The 23,349-nt window shown below is 33.2% G+C and overlaps 1 protein-coding gene across 3 annotated transcripts in view; it reads left to right on the top strand.

Moving 5' to 3' along the window:
• LOC112048186 (uncharacterized) overlaps positions 1-23,349 on the top strand; it is a 307,618-nt gene that overhangs the window by 210,071 nt on the left and 74,198 nt on the right. For 2 of the 3 annotated variants that reach the window (XM_024085626.2, XM_024085624.2), the window contains exon 4: positions 15,659-15,875. In XM_024085626.2, coding sequence (XP_023941394.2) covers positions 15,831-15,875 — 45 coding nt within the window. In that variant the 5' untranslated portion in view covers positions 15,659-15,830. Of the gene's footprint in view, positions 1-15,237; positions 15,390-15,658; positions 15,876-23,349 lie in introns of those variants that run through there. The other variant, XM_024085625.2, reaches the window with a different exon arrangement.

The following is a 23,349-nucleotide window of genomic DNA, read 5'->3' as shown; positions in this document are numbered from 1 at the left end:
GATTTTTGGTATATTTGTTTTATATTACCTTTATTTAAACATATAAATATAGTTTTACAATGACTCTAAGCATTATATTATACAGATATCTTCGTGTTCAGGATCCGTTAAGAGTTACTTGAGATGCGTCGATATCTCAGGCCGGCTATACATCACTTAAAACGACAGAGCATAAATCCACGGAGGCTGTCGTCTCGTTATTTGTAGTCGCCACGTGAACCACCGGTTTCGGGTGAATATTAACGATATCGCCAATTTTCCGCAAGCTTACCCCCGTCGCAATTTCTCGCCAATTGAGCAATCGTATCACATCACGGGGGTTGACGGCGTTTTAGTTCAAAATAAAAATTACCAAATATTGAGTTATGATCAATGTCAGCCAGCTTCGAAAATTGTTTTTAAGTGAATTTTTACTTATAATTAAAATTGATTTTCCTTTGATTTTAATAATTATTTAATATATATATGTAAATATGAAACACATTGTGTCGTAAATAATATTTTTTATAACACATTTGCTCGTAAAGTATCTGTTATTTGAACATTTTCAATATTGTAATGTATTTCATGACACACATGTGCCGTAATGTAATATAAAACCTAAAAATATGTCTAGTAAAAACGAACGGTACTTTTTTGAATCTTGGCAAAGAGTTTTATGTCCGAAAAGTGCTCAACATTTAATGAATAAAATTAACTATAATAGATAATATATAATAAAGAAACATTTAATTCTTATTAATTCTGTATCAGAAACACAAAAATATTAATTTACTTTATTAGTAATACTAGCTGTTTTTGGTGCATTTGTTAAAAAAAAAACAAATGACAAGCGTATCAAAATGTCATCCTATGGAAAACAGGCAAAGATGCAAATTAATTTTCAGAAACTTTGTTTCTTCGCAAATGTGTTATAAAACGTCGTATGACATACATGAGCTTTGATAATTACAGCCTCTACTTCCTTACTATAGCTCTCGCCTTTGGCTCGAGCTGTAATATCGCCTCGGCTGTAATTTTCAACTTACCTCACTTATATCTTAATGTACTATTACAACAATTAATACAATTACATTTGCTTTTGTAAAATGCTACTGAAAAATCAAGTATACTGATAGTAGAGTCGCTACCGACAAAGCTAAAATAAAAAGCTCTAAATGTTCATTAAAACATTCGACTGATTCTTTTCCATTTGAAACTTACAAAATACGAATTAAAGTTATTATGAATATTAACGGTAGAAGATACGCGTAGCAAAAAATAAAGTAATTAGATTTAGCTTGTATCATATATATAAGTCGTATTCAAATAACCAGTTTCTATTCGATTTCAATTTCCAATTTTCACTGAGAGAGGAAAAGTTACCGGTCTAATCATAGTCTAAGAGGTAAAAGTCAGAAATATATTTTGAATAATATTATTTTGACGTTAATTAGTTTAAAAGATTTAATAATATTACACAATGCAACATTAACAGTTCTCGAGTTCAGGATGCAAAAAAAACGTAATTAAGAATTTTTCAAAGCTACTACATTAATAATTGTAGTGTAACATATTTTACTAAGTGTCCAGACTGGGTGTGCGCTTGTAAATAAAGTTGAATAATTTATAAATAAACTATTGAGGTCATTACTAAATTAACAATAAACAAATCCTGCTCAAACTAACCTGTGAAATAAATTTTACTTAATATTTTTTGTATTTTTAACCGACTTCCAGGAGGAGGTTCTACGTTCGGTTGTATGTATTTTTTTTACTTAATATTTTTTCGCAGGAATATTTTTTTATGGCGAAGTGAATTCGTGAGTGTGCTGCGGACAAAGCCATGAGCGTCCGCTAGATTTTCATAATTATTTTAGCTTTCATAATTATTGTATTTTGCACAGGAAAATGTTACCACTATATCTTACACTACCAGACTTCGTGTTTAAGGAAATGCTATTAATCTTATACGAGATCGTTCAGCTTTTTTCTCTCTACGTTTAAAAAGGAGACTCTTGAAAAGTCAGTCTCGTGTGTCGGAAAAGCTTGACTTGTTAGAAAATATGCTCAGAGAGTTACTGACTCCTTTTAAACGTGACTTGAATTTAAGGTAAAAGTTTAATTAAATAACAATATGGATTTTTAACTTCTAAGAAAATTAATGAAATTATTAACATCAACTTAAAAAGTTAGGAAACTGCTTTTTCAGAATTTCTAAGTAGGTACCTAATGAAAATTCATTACTGCTTTATATATTTTTGAAGTATTAAAGAGATATATGAACTTTAAGAAGTCTTTTAAATTGTTTTAAATATTTTTTTTGATGTGACAACGTCTTATAATTCGATGGAGCTGCACACTCGAAAAAAGATGACGTCATGCGTCGTTCCCTCGCTCTAGGGTTTGCAAACTTTTTTTAGAAGAAATAAAATATATTCTGGTCTATGAAGATTATTAAACAATATTTTAGAAAAACGAACATTTTCTTCAACTTTCGTAAACCGACTTTACAGACAACTGATTTTTTTTCTACAATTAATATATTGAAAATAACCTTTAATTACTCTACTAAAACAATAAATATTTACGAGATTCAATATGAATTAAATATTGGGTATGACTACAACTTACAAAAGGTCGCAGTTTTGGGAATGTCTACGAGATAATTTTGTTCTTCGATCTATGGTCAGTCTGGTATGAGCACGGTATGAGTATTTCAACTAAATTGTATTCTCAGGTACTTAAGCATGTTGCAAGCAGGTGGTTGTCCTTGCATTAGGTAGAGCCTATTCACTTGACACAATTTGAAAGCTACCCACTGGTAAAAATTACTTCGTCAAGTAATAAATCTTATGTACTTTTTATAGTATCAATCCATACTAAAACACTGACGGCGTTGTGGCGCAGTGGACAGTGACCTTGCTTTCTGCATCTATCGCTTTAGGTTCGATTCCCACAACTTGAATATATTTGAGTATTATAATTATAATTTACTAGCGAACGCCAGTGACTTCATCCGCCCTTAGACCTCCTTAATCCAACCCTATCGCAAAATCAGTTCTTAGCGGTTACCTAGAAACTAAAAACTACCTCCCTGCCAAATTTCATCATTGTACATCAAGCGATTTTCGAGATTTCGTGATGAACCTTTCGCATTTATTTACTTGTATTAAGATATTGATCAGCTATATTAATATCATTAACACAAGCTACGCTTATTTTGTAGGCTAGATAGTGATGTGTATGCAAGTAAATTGTTCAATTAATATATTATTTACTAGTAGACACTGCGCGGTTTCACCTGCGTGGTTCCCGTTCCCGGGAATAAAGAAATAAAATATAACCGATAGTACTCGGGGATAGTGTAGCTTCCCAACGGTGAAAGAATTGTTCAAATCGGTTCAGTAATTTCAGAGCCTATTCAATGCAAACAGATAAACAAAAAATCAAATCTTTCCTCCTTATAATATTAGTATAGATTATTATGGATGGGACCTATGATAAGTTTAGAAATGGGAGCTGAACATGCGAATGGATTCTATTTTCTATTAATAGTAATACAAACGAACATTTTGGAACGTATTCATTATATAAAACTTGAATAATATATCAATATATTCAATCTGAGTTTCTATTCAATTAACATTCCTTTTAGATAATGCTTTATTGATATCTCAGTTATTTTGAAGGCCTATTAGAATATTTTATTCGATACAACGTTACATAAATTCCAAGCTTTAAAAAAGGTTTAATAACACTTACAGGTCGTGCGGATTAACTTGACACTCGGCTCCAATGAAGTTTGTGTTGTCAACTGTGTTTGTTTGGTTGTGCTGTGTAGGTGTCAAGTTAGTGTGCACGAGTTATAGACTATGACACTCTTAGATACATAGATTAAGTGTCAAAGATGTCATTATTATATTTTTCTAAAAAATAAAACTCTCTACGCGACGCGGTGTTTGTGGTCGCATTCCTCCGAAACGGCTCGACCGATGTCGATGTTTTTTTGTTTGGTATATTAGATAGTTTGCTTACCGTCTTAAATGCGATGTGTAAATTTTTTTTTGTGGCAAATCATCCTCCGCCGTTAAAGTTTGTAATATATAAAGAAAAAGATATTTAATTATTTATGCAAATTACTAAAAATTCTGATTCATTTACGTACAGGCACGCAGATACTATTTTAATTCACTAATTTGTGAGATGCCCTTTCAGGACACTATTTATTCACTTTAGTGTTGACAACTTACCTATACAAAGCACTATAAAAAAGAGCAAAAAATACCGTATTTCACCGCGTAATAACCTCTTCGCCTCACAGCAAATAGGCTATTACTTTAGTTTATTCTGTACCTATATTAGGAAGTACAAAGAGCTTTATTCTTCTGTGTTCTTTAAGGAACGGATTTGTATTGTAATGTACGGGAGGGGTGCGGTCCAATGAACAATGTGCGGCTTTGTTGTCATAGCAGTATGGATGAGCCTGCGATAACCAGACATTTTTAAGTTAGCATTTGACTTGGACATGGGCCTAAATAAAAGGCTCAAAGTCACTCAGCGGGCAATGGAGTGAGCTATGCTTATAGTTTCTCTGCGTGATCGAATCAGGAATGAGGAGATCTGCAGACGAACCAAAGTCACTGACATAGCTCAGCGAGTCGCGAAACTGAAGTGGCAATGGGCAGGCCACAAAGTCCGAAGAGCCAATCGACTATGGAGTCCCAAGTCCCAAGTTGCCCTTTTGAAAATTCAAAATTCAAAATTCAAAATTCATTTATTTCAAGTAGGCTCAGTTTACAAGCACTTTTGACACGTCAGTTGACTATTTGTAAAGATTCTACCACCGGTTCGGAAGGCAGGTTCTGGTTTGAAAAATCATACAGTATTATAGTTTACAATTTCTTATAGTTTTACTTCCTGTGTGAAGGTGGAAGCTGATCCAATGGCCTTCAAGCACTATTATAACTAAGAAACTCAATTGTGTCTCAATTCAAACTAAGAAACTCGACTACGTAAATGCTCTTAACACATTGCTTAAACTTATGCAATGTTAAGTCCACAAATTGTCTTGACGTTCTTGAGAAGAGAGGCTACTTACTTACTCTTTGACGACGTTAAGCAGATATTACTAACTTATACCCATATGTAGTAAGATGCGGGTTTAAATAGATGTGGTAGGTATGTCTGGCTATTCCAGGCTTTCTTTATACTAAGGAAATAACGTAGAATCGCGTAGATTACGGCAAATGTCACAAAGGACTCTCCCTTTCATCTGGCCGTATAAAATGATGTTATTGCATCTTATTCTGCTCACCGCTTATATCCACTGCCGTCTCTTCAAGCTGGCCAATACGTTGGCCAAAATGTTGGCCAAAATATTTGCTATCATGTAGTGTGGCAATAATATTTGCCAGAATGTTAACCACCGAGAAAAGCGGGAAGTACAAAATGTTAGCCAATACATTGGCCCTGACGTTGGCCAAAAATGAAAAAATGAAGAGCGGGCATACTTTGAAACTGTACAATTTCCAATATTCAAATTTTGTAGTTTTGTATGGGCACTGTAATATGTTTTCTTCTATGTGTATAGCTAAAGTGTGGATTGGGCTTCCGGCGTCTTTCTAGACTTATATGATTTGAGTACCTTTATAGCAAGAGTGAGAAATCTTTCTGGCAAGCGTTTTCGATAGGAATTACTGTAGTCTTTACTACAGTCATTACATATTATATCGACCCATATTCGGGTCACTGTTGAGCTCGACTCTCCTCTCAGAATGAGAGGGGTTATAGCCCAATAGTCCAACACGCTGGCCCAATGCGGTTTTGCGGACTTCACACACGTCAGAAAACGTATTCACTGGGCTATCACGTCCTTTACTACATTCATGACACTAAATTAAGGTTTTTATCTGTGATTTCAAAAAAACTGTTTTCAATTGTTTACAGTTATTACCCGACGATAATCGGGTAATTGACTAATCTCTGGAATGGTTAAACTGATTTTAACGGGACTTTTACTGAAAGATAGAAGAACTTATTAAGCAATATTTAGACTACTTTTTATTCCAAATAAATCCATGATTTCCGCTGGAAAATTAAAAACTGAACTAACTAACTAAACATGAAATTTTCCATCGTCGGCGTAATCTCCCTCATTTTATATAAATAAATACAAAATATATACGAAGCCGAATAAGGTACTATTATATAAAAATAAAAGAATTTCGATTATAATTTGACCCGATATCCCAATAATGATTGCATAAGAACAATTAAAAGTACTTACGAGTAAATCCAGTTTCAAAAAAAAACAGAAGTTGAACAAGTAACAGTTTCTTACCACTTTCACTCGATATAAGCAAAAACGGACTTTGTACGCTATGTTCGTAACTAGCTTGTCACTTGCATACGAACCCATCAGCGAAATTGTGATTTACTGATCGGGATCGAATTCAATCAATAAAAACATTACTTAGACCAAAAGGAATATAATTGCTGCATACATTGCCATTCATGCATATACCAAAAGGAATATAATATATTGTCATTCATGCAATTGGTATTTTTGGATCAAATAAGAAATATCTCGGTTAGTCAGTTACAAAAAATGCATCGATATCGGTTATTTAGTTTAGATGCATACAGACAGGCACACGAACACAAAGATACACAAACCTATATCATCATCATCATCATCAACATCATCATCATCATCATCATCATGATAGCGGGGACCAATAATACTTTCTTACGGGCAAAGAAAGAAATATCAATGTTTGTCACCGCATGCATAAAGAATTTAGTTCGAACTTTATATAGATATTGTGATACTTGTTTTCCTCTTTTCAGTTCATTACGCTTAAGCAGTTGGGTTTTTTGTTTTTATAATAATGTTTTGTTTGTCCTTTTTATTGGGGGTTTATTAACAACATTCGTTGCTTGCGGAGAAAAGACTGTGATAACTTGTTAACCTTGTCCTTTCCTCTCGTATATTTTAATAGAATACCAACTTACTCATTCGATAACTCAAAAGCATAATTAACTCAAAATGATGAAAAGATGTCGATCCCGATTCCGATTGACTACCACCAATTGCAACAAAGTACAGGTAACACAATTGCTACAATACACGCATACTGTAGCAATCACTGTCGTAATGAGTCTCTCCCCTGCACGGATTATAGAGTGGTCTATAGACGGCCGTGTCACCCGTGTCCATTGAAAAGTTTGGCTGAAGGCAATTTAGTTTTTGTGGGGTGCCGCCCAGACGGTTGGCGCTTACTATCTGCGCTATAGATGTATTTTATGTTTGGGTTCATTTATTGGGAAATTAGAAAGACTTCATTTGTTAAATAGGGATGATGACAGTTTTTTTTAATTGTATATAAATTAAGAGTATGCTAATAGTAAAGCAATTTTCTAAAAGTAACAGGGTATCTGCGATCATTACTTTCGGAGCTACAGGGATTTAAAGAGTCAGATTTGCGGCGCTGCCGCGGATCCCTGAAAAACGCTCCATACAAAATGGCACGAACTAGTGACGTCTTTGGCTCGCTGATCATTAGATTTGTATGGGCGTTTAAACAAAATCACTAATATCTTTGTTATTTGTGCGTTTATGTTTGTAGTTTATTTATTGAAAAATGTCACATTTAATGTAAGGAAGCTAAAACTGTATGAACTCATTACGATAAAAAAAAATTTGATAGATTTTGAAATTTTATAATCTTATTTATTTTGCAAATATCCAAACATTCTTTGCTTTTTTTTGTATAAATTAGTTAACATTGACCTTATTTACCCGATCGTATCATAAAAATCAATTTATTCAAACCTAGTCATCATCCCCATTATACTGTCATAACTAAATAAATAATAATAATTGCTTTGGTATGATTAATTTCAAAATTTGGTTAATAAATTACCAAATGATTAGAAAACGCAGGTATATTTTGAAAACGTCGCGTTCTATTACTATAATAGAAAAATTAATATTCTACTAAGTAAATTTGATATTTTTCTTTAACAATATTGTAAATAAGTTTCGAGTTAATTATTTTTATAATAATATTGTATAAGAAGTTAAAGTACTTATTATACATTACATTCTAATGCCAAGATTTTATACACATTATTATCACATTATTATGTAGATGCAATTGTGTGATAGAACTAAACTATGAGCTTACATTTTTGATAAACTATTTATGAATTTAATTAAATAAACAATTCTTATTCTTATTCTAATTTCATTACAAAATTCTTCACGTCATCATATAGGGTTAGTTTGTTTTAAAAAGTAAGGCATTAAGTAATATACCTACTTTATGCTACTCGAATGTTTCTGTTTTACCTACTTAATCTTTCACGCAAATAGTGTAAACATCTTAATGATAAAATCTTTTTAACAAAAAGTTGAACGGACTTCAAAATCAAAAAATTAAACTAAAAAGCGAAAAATAACATTGTATTGTGCTACCTTCTGATCACTTTGAATACGGTGCCAAGCCGATTCTGAAAGAACTGTCTTTAAATCCTAAAACTGTTTGATTTAATTGGCTTTAGTTAAGGCATTACTGTTTTGGCACCGCCTCCAAAGTGATCAGAAGGTAGCATATACGCTTATTTTTTTTGACTGAAGTTTTGAGGTAACAAACCAAGTCGAGTCGAATTGAGAAATTCTTTTTTTTTTTAAATCGGTTAAAAAAAATTTAAAACATTTCATTCCTTTGTGTCTTACCTACTCATATCGTAAGTTACGTAACACATGACTTAATAAATCTGAGTAAAAGACATTTATAATTAAGTCACGCTTAACCTCAAGCGTTAATTAGCGTTCGTGCGTCGCTGACTTAAATGATAATTAACAAAATTTAACTTAAAATTTATCATTAACATATTAATTATTATGAACAAACCGTAAACGCTTTTAAGCGTCCACATTTACCTTTCAGCGTTTTCCTTTAAGATGTAAATAACATCTATATTAATATTATAAAGCTGAAGAGTTTGTTTGTTTGAACGCGCTTATCTCAGGAACTACCAATCCAATTTGAAAAATTCTTTCAGTGTTAGATAGTCTAATTATCAAGGAAGGCTATAGGCTATATATTATCCTCATATTCTTACGGAAACGGGAACCACGCGCGGTGTCAGCTAGTTTGTTAATAAATGGTCGATTAAATAAATGGCGTTACTTCGTCGAATTTTGTAATTCATTGTACCTAACACGTATTTATTATTTAAAGTAAAATATCTTACATTAAAATCATAGATAAATATAGCCACATATACATAACACAGTTAAAATATATACCAAGTATTGCAAATTAAAGCTTTCGCTTCCTACAAACTAAGTTGGACATTGCAAGAAACTTTGAACTTAACGATAGCTAAAAATAAAAATGTCTAATGTTGCAGCTTGAATTTTTAAATAGGCTAGGAGAATTAAAACTGAAACTTTAGGACATACAATGATCAATTGAATTGTTTTTGGAAAAAAATCTATTTTGAGTAGGTACAATCGCTTAAAAAATTCCAATGAAATATATTTAAATTTCATTGATTAAAATCGCTCATAAGTCACCTTTCATACAAAAAAAATAACTCAAACTTATAACACCCTTCCTTGCGTCGCGCGTTAAAAATAAAACAAAATGTATCACTAGCGATGCATATATTTCAATTGTATCACTATCGATTCATATATTACAACTGTATCACTATCGATAAATTTAATATTTCAATTGTATCACTATCGATGCATATATTTCAATTGTATCACTATCGATGCATATATTTCAATTGTATCACTATCGATTCATATATTTCAACTGTATCACTATCGATGCATATATTTCAATTGTATCACTATCGATGCATATATTTCAATTGTATCACTATCGATGCATATATTTCAATTGTATCACTATCGATGCAAAATTTCAATAGCATAACTATCGATCGAGTAAAGCCGATGAATGATTGAAACAGTCCCGTCACTTGGACGGCTCATTATACACGAATACACTATGGGATATTTCCCGAGTGTATCAGAATGCCATTAGTGGCGAGTCCGCAAGTGCAGTTGACACTTGACGTTCCCATACACACATGCCATAATCCTATACACAGGCCATAATCTGATGTACAAACTGAGCCTTAGACTGTCTAGTGTCTATACAACTGAGAGAGGTGTTTACAAGTCATTATACTTTTTTAGATAAGAGCCGTGATAGCCCAGTGGATATGACCTCTGTCTTTAATTTCGGAGGATGTGCGTTCGAATCCGATCCGGGGCATGCACCTCCAACTTTTCAGTCGTGTGCACTTTAAGAAATTATCACGTGTATGAAGTCTGCCAATCCGCATAAAGTTACAATAAAGTTAGATACAGAAAAATTAGTTATTAATTAATTACATTCCTGTCCAAACCTCAACCGAGGACTCGAACCTACCACTATTTAATATGTTGGTAAAATTATTATTAAATGATTAAGATGTATGTAGATATCGTATATATATATTTATGTAGGTAATGTTTAACTCGCGAGGAAGTGAACTTAATTCTAATTTGATAATAATCTTTATTAAGATACATCGCATAAGTATCTACGAACATTATGTAAAGTTCGTATACCTTCTTTGACGGACTCTCTGGTGCAGTTGGTCGTGCTATTGTTCTCAACAACGATGTCCTGGGTTCGATTACCAGCACGGGCTAGTTTATGATTGATTTTATGATTAAAATTGACAAGATTTAAAAAAAACCCTACACCGAGAATTACTTATCTCTTTAAAGAATTTTCTATTAAGTATAGTGATATCTCCAATTATTTTCTGAGAGAGATTACATGAAATTTCAAAACCAAATCTACTTATGATGTATAAAGCTTAAGTATAAAAGATTGCTGTCCTCTCCACAAATACAATATACGCCTTCAAAGGTAACAAAGGCTTGGAAACAAATCTGTATCGATCCAACGACGTCCAGTGTCTTCTATACAAATCCGATTTGCCTAAGCGCTGGAGCAAGAATGTGAATATGAATATTCAGTTGCAAAGTGTACTGAATCATATTATATTACATTCACGATAACAAGGTTCGTCAGCAGAACACGGCTACCGTCGACTTGCACATTTACTGCTACAATGACAGCCTGCGGTAGTCACACTTACCACATTTTATGAAGGGAGAAACCCAATCTCGATATATCGGGCCCAAATTATACAAATGATACAGAGCTGAAAATGGGAGGACTCATGAAGCCAATTTTCAAAGAAATGTATATTTGCCTAATCAGTTAAATTATTTGTTACAGGTGGGCAATAATTCGAATCCATTTGACATAAAATTCATTGTATTGTCTGTGTATAAGTGACAGGCGAAAGTTTTAATAAGGACTTGACAATAATTTGACATATCTAATCAAAATATGATAATATTTCTTCTGAAATAATGTCTGATAGTTCTAAAAAGTGGGCCCAATTTTGGATATCACCTTTGTCAATGTCCTTGTTGTAAATGCTTTGACAATAATAAAAGTAGTTGTCATTTGAACAACAGTCCGGTTATAGTATGATAGCTAAATATACCCCAGTACAAAATACTGGGGTAGCTTTGGAAGGTTCAGGTTCAGGGTTCCAGATCCTCAATTTCCGAAGCATAAAGCGAAATTTTTTGACTTTTTTAAGGGTGTTTGTGTAGGGTGGGTGTGGTGTTCGCAAAGAATAAGACCAATCTCCATTCGCCAAACCAATAACTTCGTGAAAAGCGTTCGCTGAAGACCCTCAATGTTCGATCATTAACGGTGTTTTTGGAGGGTTACCACGAAGATATGTGACTGGCGTAATTTGGGGACATGATTTCTTATATATCATGCCAAGGAACATGATGATAATATTAACAAAATACGCTTTGTACTTCATTAAGAGCCCTTATACTTTCAAACCCACAACAGGTCCAATTTCATAATTGGCTGTTTTACATAAGAATGGTAGGAGCGTAGGCTGACAAACATTCAGCCTTCACAAAATGTGATATGTCTGACTATCACATGCTCTCAGTCCATACAATCGCAACGAGTTGGCAAGCTACAGTAAGCTGTCTGCCCTAAAAGTTCTTATACGAGTATGAAAATCAAATGGCTCCGACTAAAAGACAATCAAAGTTCGAAACTTTCCAAGCTGATAGTCTAAATTTGACTTTAGTAGAAAAATATAACGCATACTTATTAAAAAATAACATTTTTCGTTTAAATACCATCATAACGACGATTTTGAATTGTTTACTTGTATGTATTTTAAAAGGAGAAATTCCAATTTTATGGTCTAAGCTAAAATTCTTCAGAAGTTTTTCGAAAAGTTTTCTGTATCTACTTTTCGTGTATTAGTATTTCAAAATTTTGTTTACCTGAAAAAATAACAAAAGAAAACCACGAATAGATACAATGCAATGTTTATCATTGCCAATCAGTCTGAAGCCTGTCATGCTTATTTGTGTTGGACTAAGCTTCACACCTCTCCTACAAGAGGAGGGAGGCCTGGTCTATAGTGGGCCTCTCTAATGAGCTTCTACAGTGGGCCGTTTAAACAGGCTGATAAATAAAACAGCTCTAGACATAACGTTATCTTACAACATCCCATCACATCTAAAAGTCGATCAAAGTTCAAAACTCTCAAACCAGGTAGTTCTTAACTTCAGTTATGTTTTCCGAATAGCACGTAGATTGGAACACTATCTAGATTTTCACTTTAGAAATCAGAGTTACTAACGTTTGCTTACTCTAAATCCGCAGGAAACAAGTTCGATCGGACTAAACAAGTTTAAACTCAAATAAGCAGTCGCATACTTGTTTCTTTACGCCTCGGGTAGATAGAAAAGTAAGGAAAGTGTAAAGCTCGTAGCTCGCTCAGGATTGTCCCGTGTGGGCTCATGCTTGGAGGATCGCGGCGTAAATCTCTCTTGTTCGAAATGGAGTTACGGATTTGCTGGAAATGTGTTTTATATTTTGTTCGTGTGACGCGGGGAAACTTGAACGCTCTTATTACAATAGATTAACAATAAAAACAGTGTTTTCAGTGTTAAATATTAGTAGTTGATTGTGCATTCTACTAAAACTTTTTATTATACCAATGTTTAGCACTTCTCTTGTAGACTTCAATGAGGGCTCAAAAAGCCCTCATTTGTACGAGAGCTTTTTTGACGTCCGTTAAAAAAACTCTCGTGAGAATGAGGACTAATAAAATATTATGAATTCAAATATGAATTTTGTTGTATTTATAGAACAAAACAAGAATAGCTGAACTGATTAGAACTAAAATTAGCTTTTTATTTGCGATATTCCCTCGAGAACGGGATCTACTCGGGGCACAATAATTAGTGTTATGTAAATGCAAAAATTACTTTTCTGGGATCGTAAAATAGGTAGACTGGTGACAGGGGGGATGAAATATAGGTATGAAAATAAAGAATAAAAAAAACAATACGCTTTTTATTTTTAATTACCTTTTTTTTCTCTTTATATTGTTTGTTTTTATTTTAAAGACTGTATAAATATAATAATCATCAACGCACAGTAAAACCGACTATAGTTTATGGTGCACTATATTTAGGCTTAATTTAAATATGTCTTTTGTAGAATAATAAATAAATAAGTATTTTTAAGTAACAATGTTCTCCTTTATAGAAGATAGTTTTTCACTTAAGATCAGTGGTATATTAGTTCCGTCAAGTGTTACTTTCAAAAATTACTTAAAAAATTCTTCCTAAGCGCTTAAAAGGCATATAGAAAAGTGCACCTGCTTACATCATGGCAGCAGAAAGTAATTACATTTACAACTTCGATACAGCGTGGATAAATAATTTTGCATGACAAAATTGAGTTTTACTCTGAGAGGCTTTAATTAAGCAACAAGTTTATAACTAATTCATTCTTGCCAAACATTGGGTGGGAGTTATTATTCGTATTTAATGAACTTAGGCGTCGCGACGGGCTATGCATATGATTAGCATCGAGCGAGTGCATCTCTTGCGTCATTATGTTAATTTTACACCAACATCGCTCATTCTGTTAGTGGTTTTGACGGTGTTCGAGTAAAACAACATATAAATTGCGTAAACTTAGAAAGCAACAGTGAAACGTGCCATATGCTTGTAGAAAACATCGCGGACGCTTGAGCGTCTTCTTATTTAGCGATTAGTGGGCGTATGAATATGCGCGTTACCATCTAGCTCATAGGTTCTCAACCTTGGTTTGCCCACCACCCTCTTTGATAATGTTTCTCCATCCGAAATTCTTATGCTTTTCAAAATTAACAAAACAAAGCCATGGTTCCCGCGGGATTTGTGAAAAACTCAGTTCAAAGCAATAGACAAAGTCAAAGAGTTATAAAGAAGAACTTTATTCCTGGCCGGGGTTCTCCGACCGCACATTTATTTTTACACGCTTCATATTAGCTTCACTTGTATGTATGTAAGAAAATCTTGGAATTTTAATTTGACCCACTTCCCGGTCTTTGATTAGGATGAAATTTTTCACACGCTCTGAGCTGATGACAATTCATGACTAGCTAAGAAACGTCATTATTATACTATCCAGTTTGAAGTTTACCAATTTTAAAATCATTTAGTTTTTTTTTAATTTTCATTTAATTATTCTGTGAATGTTTACACATTTATTTTGAGAGTTATAGATTTTAGACTTAACGACGAGTATAACATTATTTCAACTAATCAAATTTCCTTCTGTACTATCTCTTAGTTTTTACTAGTTCTTTACTGCCTGCTGAAAATCACAAAAGGCCCTCTAGGGGGAATTATCACCCACGTTGAGAACCAATGTTCTAGCCGGTCTATTGTATTCATATAATTCGGGTGTAGGTAACATTTGGCGCGAATTGCTAACCAACATTTACGCCGGCAATTATTCTTGTGGCATTGACAATATTTCGTAACGAGCTTAATAACATTTTACGTCACGAACTCTCGGATCACGATTTCTATAATACTAGTGGACCTCCTTGTCCTATTATCTTTTTTGTTAATGAAAATAAATGTTTGAATTACCGCGCAAAAATTAACTTTATCGGTAAACTCACTTAAACGTGTTAATAAAATTGCCTACATGAAAAGCCTTTTAAGCTCAACTTAACGGTTAACATGAAAAAATATTTACGCTTCTAAAAACATATGTATGTATGCCGTTGACCCGAGATGTGGCGAAATGTCCATCCTAAATACCAGCATATCTGAACAATTAGGTATCTAACAGTACAAAGGTTTAGACATCAACGGGCCATTCCCAGTCACTGCGTTGCTAAACACTTGCAAGATACGAGCTCACGGCTCGAGTGATTCGACTCGAAGGCTTACGAGCGGACGCACGTATCTATATTGTGAACTAGAGGTACCTTAGCATTTACTTTTAAAGTATTCACAACTTTTGTTTATTCGTCTAAAGTCTTATTATAAATAATAAATACTTATTTATTTTAATTTGCCAAAATATAATGCTAAAAAGTTTGTAAATAACAGGTGTTAACTTTTTTTATAAAACAAACGTAAAATATAATCGTAAAACTTATCATTGTAAAAAAGGTTGCGTCCGAGAGATTTGGATTTCAGTTGTTTATTGCAATATTTTTTTTCTAATAAATGTTTTTTCTTTTGTTACAGATGCCTAAACGGATCGTGTTTTAAGTGAACAGTGACAAATAGAAACATTTAGTGCATTTGAAATGTGAATTCTGTGCTGTTAGTGATAAAATCGTTTTTCCCGTGAAAACTATTCCTGATGAATTATCCAGTGTAATTTTACTATAGTAACCGTTACTTATAATCCTTCACCATGGAGACGGAGGAACTTACAAAGCTTGTCGATGGCATTTACAAGGTAAGGAGGCTTTTTAACATGATACCGTCTTTATAAACTTTTTACGAGTGTTCCATATAACTAATGTAGGCACTTTCGCTTTAATTCTCCAAAGAAAGTCTATCATGAAGGGAGATTAAAACTTTTGTAGACGCTTAAAGCCGGCTTTATAAAGTTTCGTAATACTTTTTCCATGGTAAAAACTGTAGGCTAATGTTGCTAGGGGTATATTACTACCCCTAGCAATATTGTCGATGTACGCGACTTTTATAAGTATTTTAAAAGAAAGACCATTAGTGCATACATTAAAAATAATATAGGTACATACTTCTTGCTTAGTAGGCTGTTTATGTAATACAGTACAACATAGAAATAGAATAGTTTAAGCTAATTATTTTCAGAATTATATTAATTATGTTATAACAGTATTATGATATTATGCTTTAATATATCATTAACGGGCTGAAATAATCCAACAACTAATTATAAATAACCAGAAAGAAATAGAAGTTTTTTTAATAATAACCTATTTAAAATACCGCGGAATATTTAAGAGCCGTGATAGCCCAGTGGATTCTGGACGGTGTGGGTTCAAATCCGGTTCGGGGCATGCATCTCGGACTTTTTTGTGTCCATTTTAAGAAAATAAATATCACGTGTCTCAAACGGTGAAGAAAAACATCGTGAGACAACCTACATGCCAGAGAATTTTCTTAATTCTCTACGTGTGTGAATTATGCCAATCCGCATTGGTCCAGCGTGGTGGACTATTGGCTTAACGCTTCTCATTCTGAGAGAAGACTCGAGCTCCGCAGAGAATTTTTCTCTTTAGCTTGACACAGTTGGCAGTCTAATATTTCGATTATTGTTGAAGCGAACTTTTTGGGCAATCACTTATTGGCAAACTTACATTAATTTAAAAGCAATCTATCCTGTCTTTGCAATAACATTCCAATACAGTAGGTTTTAAGCACGAGGTCTATAATTTTATAGCTTTATTTTCCTCTCAATAAGGCCACGCCGTGTCCGCTTCTGACTATCCCTTTCACTCGACATGATAATAGGTTCTGTTAGATATCAGGGAGAGCTGGTAGATGTTTCCTGTGCAATTAAATACAATTACATAGTCCACTTGATTATTACTTATTTGATTATATCATATTAATATTGTAAAGGGGAAGTTTGTGTGTGGGTGTGTTTGTTACTCCTTCATACCGCAAGTAATTAACCCATTTGACTGAAATTTGGAATATAGATAGAGTGACTCTAAATACTTATTTTACAAAAAAAATCCTAAATATTCATGGTTTTCGCGTATTTTGTGAAAAACAGAATTTTAGACAGACGGGTAGGCTTTTATTAGTTTACACTAAATCAGAGTAAATATTAAGAGTGAGTTACTTACACTGGAAAAAAGCGAGGAATCTGTGAATGTATCACCTTGCGGAGATAAAGTGCCAGTGATGAAAGTTTAGTTAAAATAACCGAAAATTGCGAGTATACCTATAGCTATTAAGGAAACTATGCTTAGGTACTACAGATTTAACTGTTAGGTATAATAAAAACTATGAGGAAAAAGAATTATTACACTTAAGTAAGTCCAATATAAAGTGACTATATTTTTCCAAAGCACACAGCACTATAACCTGTTTAATTTTGTATTACTAGCTAGACACACAATTCTTACTTGATCCGTTTACAAGGCGACCTTTATTGTAACAAGGGGTCCAGGAAAGTGAAAACAGTAAACGTACAGTGAAGCGGATCTCCGTGCACCTGCCTCAAATGTCAAGGTCAAACGGTCAGAAACCATCGCTGAGGCTCTCAAGATTTCTCTAACTTGTTTGTTGTAAATATTCATGTTTATCGACATTCCATACGTGGTCAGAGATTTCAACTTTCTGGTTATTTTCTCCGAAATGTGTTAAATGTCTTTTATTGAGACAAATTGTGTTGAGAATTGGTGTTTTAAATGAGAATCACAGAATTATATTTTAATTTGATAATGATCGAGAACATATATAGATTTGTCATGCATTCAATTTTTGTATAAACAGTAATAAAATATGGCACTTTACCACGTAATATTGATTACATAACTCTCAATAACAGCCTATTTTAAAAACTATAGGGCTAGACGTCCTTTCTTACAGGAGAGAAGATATGGAGCTTAAACCATCACGGTGCTCTAATGTGGGTTGGCGGCCTAATACGTACCTACTGTTGAATAATTCTAATATATAAGTAAAAACTTTTCTTAGGTACTATTTCATTGTTATTTTTATCAAGCCGCCATTGCTTGAATAGAGAACAAACGAGCATGGAAATCACGTACAGAATTAAGAAAACTCTTAGGTATGCAGGTTTCCTCACAATGTTTTTCCTTCACCGTTTGAGACACGTGATATTTAATTTCTAAAATGCACATAACTGAAAAACTGGAGCAGCATACCCCTATGAACCTACGCCCTCCGAATTGAAGGCAGATGTCATATCTACTGGGCTATCACGCCTCTGTATTAAGTAAGTAGTACATATTACAAAATGTTCTTGGTCAGTTGCCTATGGTTACACGACGAAATTATCTACTGCTCAAGCATTTCCCGTCTTAAAATTCTCTTTCTCCTAATCTCTTCTCTTACTGCTGATAGAAGTTTTTTGTGTATGTAGGCGTGTAGAAAAGTGCTTTTATAACTAGGTAGGAATTAAATCTAGGGCATACAATAAGCCCCTATTGTACCGCGTTCTCATCTTCACTTGTTTCTCTCCATTAACAACTAACAATGCTACGTAAAGTAACAAAGCCAATAATAGAATGTTTTCCCAACTTTGACTTTTCTATTCGACAAACTAACGTCTAGTTAGTATTCGTAAAGTTAAACAATGTCAATGGATGTTTAAGGTCCATACAAATACGTCAAGGTCAGGGCATTAAAGTACCTTTCAGTACACACACCAGGGACATGAAGGTTTTTAATGTATCTTCGACACACATATACAAACACGTTAAACATCGTTTGGTATTTCTTATAGTATTTCCATTATTATATTTTGAAGTCTCGATTAGGTACAGCTTCGACAATAGAGACTGTCAAACCCCTGTTTCACTCCCTTCTCGGGCGAGAATTGAACCTATGAACTCTCGGTGTTTAATCGCTTTATGTATTGATATTTTTACGTTATTCGACCCGTATAGTCCAACAGGTCTCAGATATATATATTTATATATCCAATATATCCGAGGCCTGTTGATTTTTTATAACCATCCAAGGTTTTCGTTATTTAAATGTATATTTATCAGGGGTTGTACCCTAAAGGCAGAGCATTTTCCCAAATACAAAATATATTTGTAATTTCTGGCTCATTCGTAATTTCTGGTTCATACCCTTAAGCCTGATATATTTAGGTACAACCTTATTGTTCTTAGGCTTACAATTCATCACGTACACTGCGGCAAAAGAAAAGAAAAACCTCTTAAAGAAAACAAAATAAACCTACTTTTCAAACCGCAACAGTTGAAAGAATAATGTTGATATATACATCATTCATTATACAACACTTTAGTAGCAATTAACTATCTTTCTTCCTCTTTAATGAAAGTTACACAAGGCTATGAATATAGTCCAATGATGAGGATCGAACCCACGAACCTTCGGCGTTGAGTCCGGCCCTTTAACCATGGAGCTATTGGGGCTATAAAGTCCTTGTATTTCATAATTTATTCATATTCAATTCGTTTTAAGAAGTGAGCTTCCCATTATAGGAGCAAAATAGACGTATCTACTCACATAAAAAACTAAAAATTTTTAATTCAAGTGTCAATATTTTTCATCTTCCTATCTAACTGATAAAAATCTCGAAAGTGTTAAGTCCTTAACCCTATCCTTATAGAAAGAAATGCCTTTGATAAAACTCTCTCACGAGGCCTCTTAATGCCTCCATTAATTTTATAACTAGCGGACGCCCGCGACTTCGTTCTCATGGAAATACATGTAAACTCAACCACTTTAGGGGTTAAATAAAAAAAAAATTTTAAAATTTGTTCATAAAGCCATTCCTTTCTTCAGCCGTTTAAAAAGCCTGAAAAGGTAAGAGATAGATAGACAGATTTACATTCGCATTTATAATATTAGTATAGATATACGACGTACAGTTTATAAGAGATTTTATAGCTTTGTCTTCCCGAATTAGAGAACTATGCGGTAGTTTGAATAAGAGACAACTACTTTTTAGGTAACTTAGTATATAAATTAGTCTTAAGTTACAGTTATATAACTCAAAACTGAAAGTTTTGCATTCACAGACTGCCATATTAAAGTTTTCCAGCACAGGTTTTCAGCATTACCTACTGCAATCTCCCAATTTCGTGACTATCTTGCAGATACAACTTTATTAAGGTCAAACTTTTATGTAGGATTCGCTATATTTCACTCTATTAACGATATTAGTTTATTGTTTGCCTAATGAATTAAATTATGCCAGATTAAGAGTTTTATTTTAGAAAAACAATCAAAACCAAGTGAATTATTTAAATGTTACATTTTTACGGTTGAACCACTAAACTAATTTTAAACACCAATAGATAGCAAACATTATTAACGAATGACATTGACTATATTTTAACCCCATATACCCACGGGAACGGGAACTACGCGGATGAAACTGTGGGTTGTCCACTAGTAAAATACTTATAATCTTAAGTAATATTATAAAATATAAGTAAGATGTTTCGTTTGTTTGTTACGAAATAGATTTGCCTTTAAAATTATTTGACGGCCTCCGTGGCGCAGTGGTATGCGCGGTGGATTTACAAGATGGATGTCCTGGGTTCGATCCCCGGCTGGGCAGATTGAAATTTTCTTAATTAGTCCAGGTCTGGCTAGTTACCACCTTACCGACAAAGACGTACCGCCAAGCGATTCAGCGTTCCGGTACGATGGCGTGTAGAAAGCGAAAGGGGTGTGGATTTTCATCCTCCTCCTAACAAGTTAGCCCGCTTCCATCTTAGACTGCATCATCACTTACCATCAGGTGAGATTGCAGTCAAGGGCTAACTTGTAAAGAATAAAAAATACACTTTCACCGAATGATATATGCTATATTATATCCCAGTATTCCAGGATCGTTCAAGTGAAACCACAGGTACAATATAACCAATGTGTATGCGTCCATACAATGTTAATAAGCCATTGAACTAAATAAAATTGCATCCGATTAATGTGTAGGTCGTAAAGTATGCAAGCCTAATCGAATCATCTCTATGCAGGGCCAAATGTTGTAAAACGCATTAACGCTTGAAGGGTTTCTATAATTAAATCTAATAATATGTTTCACACAATACCCATCCGGTTTGCAGCGGCAGGGGCTAGTTCTTTACCTTCAGGCAGTCTTTACTATAACAAATGGATTTACCTACTTAATTTGTCCTTCATTGATACAATGTAGAATTAATGGAGCTAAGTTTATTATACAGGAAGAAATTTTTTTTAGTGCGGATATTTTTATATTTTGTACATAAACAAAATTTAATGATCACGTATTTTTTCTTTTTTTTTTTAACTCAAAAATAACAAAATTATCGTTAGCTAAAGTTATTTACTTTTGAACAGAATTTTAGGGTCACCCTATTGTGCGTTTATTTTATTTTCGTTTGATACCTAAAGGACATCACCAGATCACTTTTAAGCTGAATATATCTTGTTTAGTAATAATATGTACATTATTTTGTTATTTTAGAGACATAAATTAAAAAAAAAATTACATAAAATGTATCGAACTGTTTGTAGATTTATATTCTATTAATGATACAGAACCACGAAAAAAAATATCCGCACTAAAGACCGAATCACCCTATATAACTAGCTGACGCCGCGCAGTTTCACCCGCGTGGTTCCTGTTCCCGTAGGAATACGGGGATAATATAAAACTAATAGCCTTCCTCGATAAATGAGCTATCTAACACTGAAAGATTTTTTCAAATCGGACCAGTAGTTCCTGAGATTAGCGCGTTCAATCTAACAAACTCTTCAGCTTTATAATATTAGTATAGATATTGTTTATATATACGAATGGTTAGAATGAGAATAGTTTAAACTGGACAGGATTGATTCCTGCAGATATTTAAATAGTTATTTTAGATTTCATCATTAGATAACGTTCTAGAGAAATCCAGCAATTATGTCTTATTTTTCTTAGTAATTTATTTATTGTAATCTGAAATACCTAAATTTTATTAATTCCTTATCTTATCTGGTGATTAGCCTAGCTCTTTATAATTTGTATTCTTTGGAATATTTTTAATCATCATCAAAGGTATTGCGTAATTAATGAAGACAAACCCGTCGAATTTTGTGTCTTCTTCTCTTTAATAAACAGTTAAGAACTAATAAGTGGTATTCTATCTTAGAGAAATGTCGTATAGGCAGCATTAGGCTATATTACAAGTAATTGTACAAGTATTTAATTCTGCTTTCTCTGGACGAATGCCAGATGGCTCGCTCTAGAGGCGTGTATAAATGCAATTGTCTTTTGCGAATGTCTATTTTGCTATTATGCAAGTCCTGTTGACTAGCATTTACTTATTGTTTTAAATTCTCTTTGTACGATCATTTTGATTCTCTATAAACTCTACTAGAAATAACCGATACGATCTCATATTAATATTTTTTATTTAAACTTCAGTTTTTTTTTCAATAAATTAAAGCCTATTTACGCTTATAATCTTCATAATTAATTATCTTGCATTTTTCATGAGTAGATTACATACATACTTAATTTAAAGATATATTTTTAGAAGTAGGCATTTTAAATATTATAATTTATTCACATATAAATTTATTAATTAAATTAAAACTAAGAATTAAAAGTATATTAAATTTACATTTATAATATTTTTTTCCAATTGATCGTTCTTTAGTCAACAAGTTTTAAGAATTATTTGAGATCACCGGTGAGTTTTGTGAGATCTGTTCAGATCAGTTAGCGATGTTGGTTGGAATTGCCGGTATTTCGCTGAGAATAGCAAAATAAAACAATTATTCAAATTCTAAAATAAAAGACGAAGTCACGGGCGTTTGTTGGTATTAAATAAGTCAGTACACTCGCTCGCAAACATTACTCATTTTATGGCACAAGATACTTTGAATGTGGTATTATTTCGGGTGCCATAATGAAATAAACCGTATTAAATGTTTTGTATACGGTGAGAAGGGAAATTTTATTGCGTTATTCATTTTAATATCTTTGGGAACATAAAAGGTGTCCATTCAATTTCCTCGTGCGAAATGTTTCAATACACCCTTCGTTGTTGTTAATTGAAATTGTCATATAAATTGTGGGTAAAAGAAATATTTTTTATCGTAAAGAAGATTACGTCGAATTGTATTGCCTCTCTTCCCAAGTTTAAATACCTGGTTGATGGTTAAATTATACCACAATTTTTAATCCGTTTCCAAAAAGGAGGAGGTTTTATGTTGGGTTGTATATATATTGTTAT

This window comes from Bicyclus anynana, chromosome 11 (genome assembly GCF_947172395.1).
Source record: "Bicyclus anynana chromosome 11, ilBicAnyn1.1, whole genome shotgun sequence".
NCBI classification, from domain to species: Eukaryota; Metazoa; Arthropoda; class Insecta; order Lepidoptera; family Nymphalidae; genus Bicyclus; species Bicyclus anynana.
This window is presented reverse-complemented; position numbering and strand designations above follow the sequence as displayed.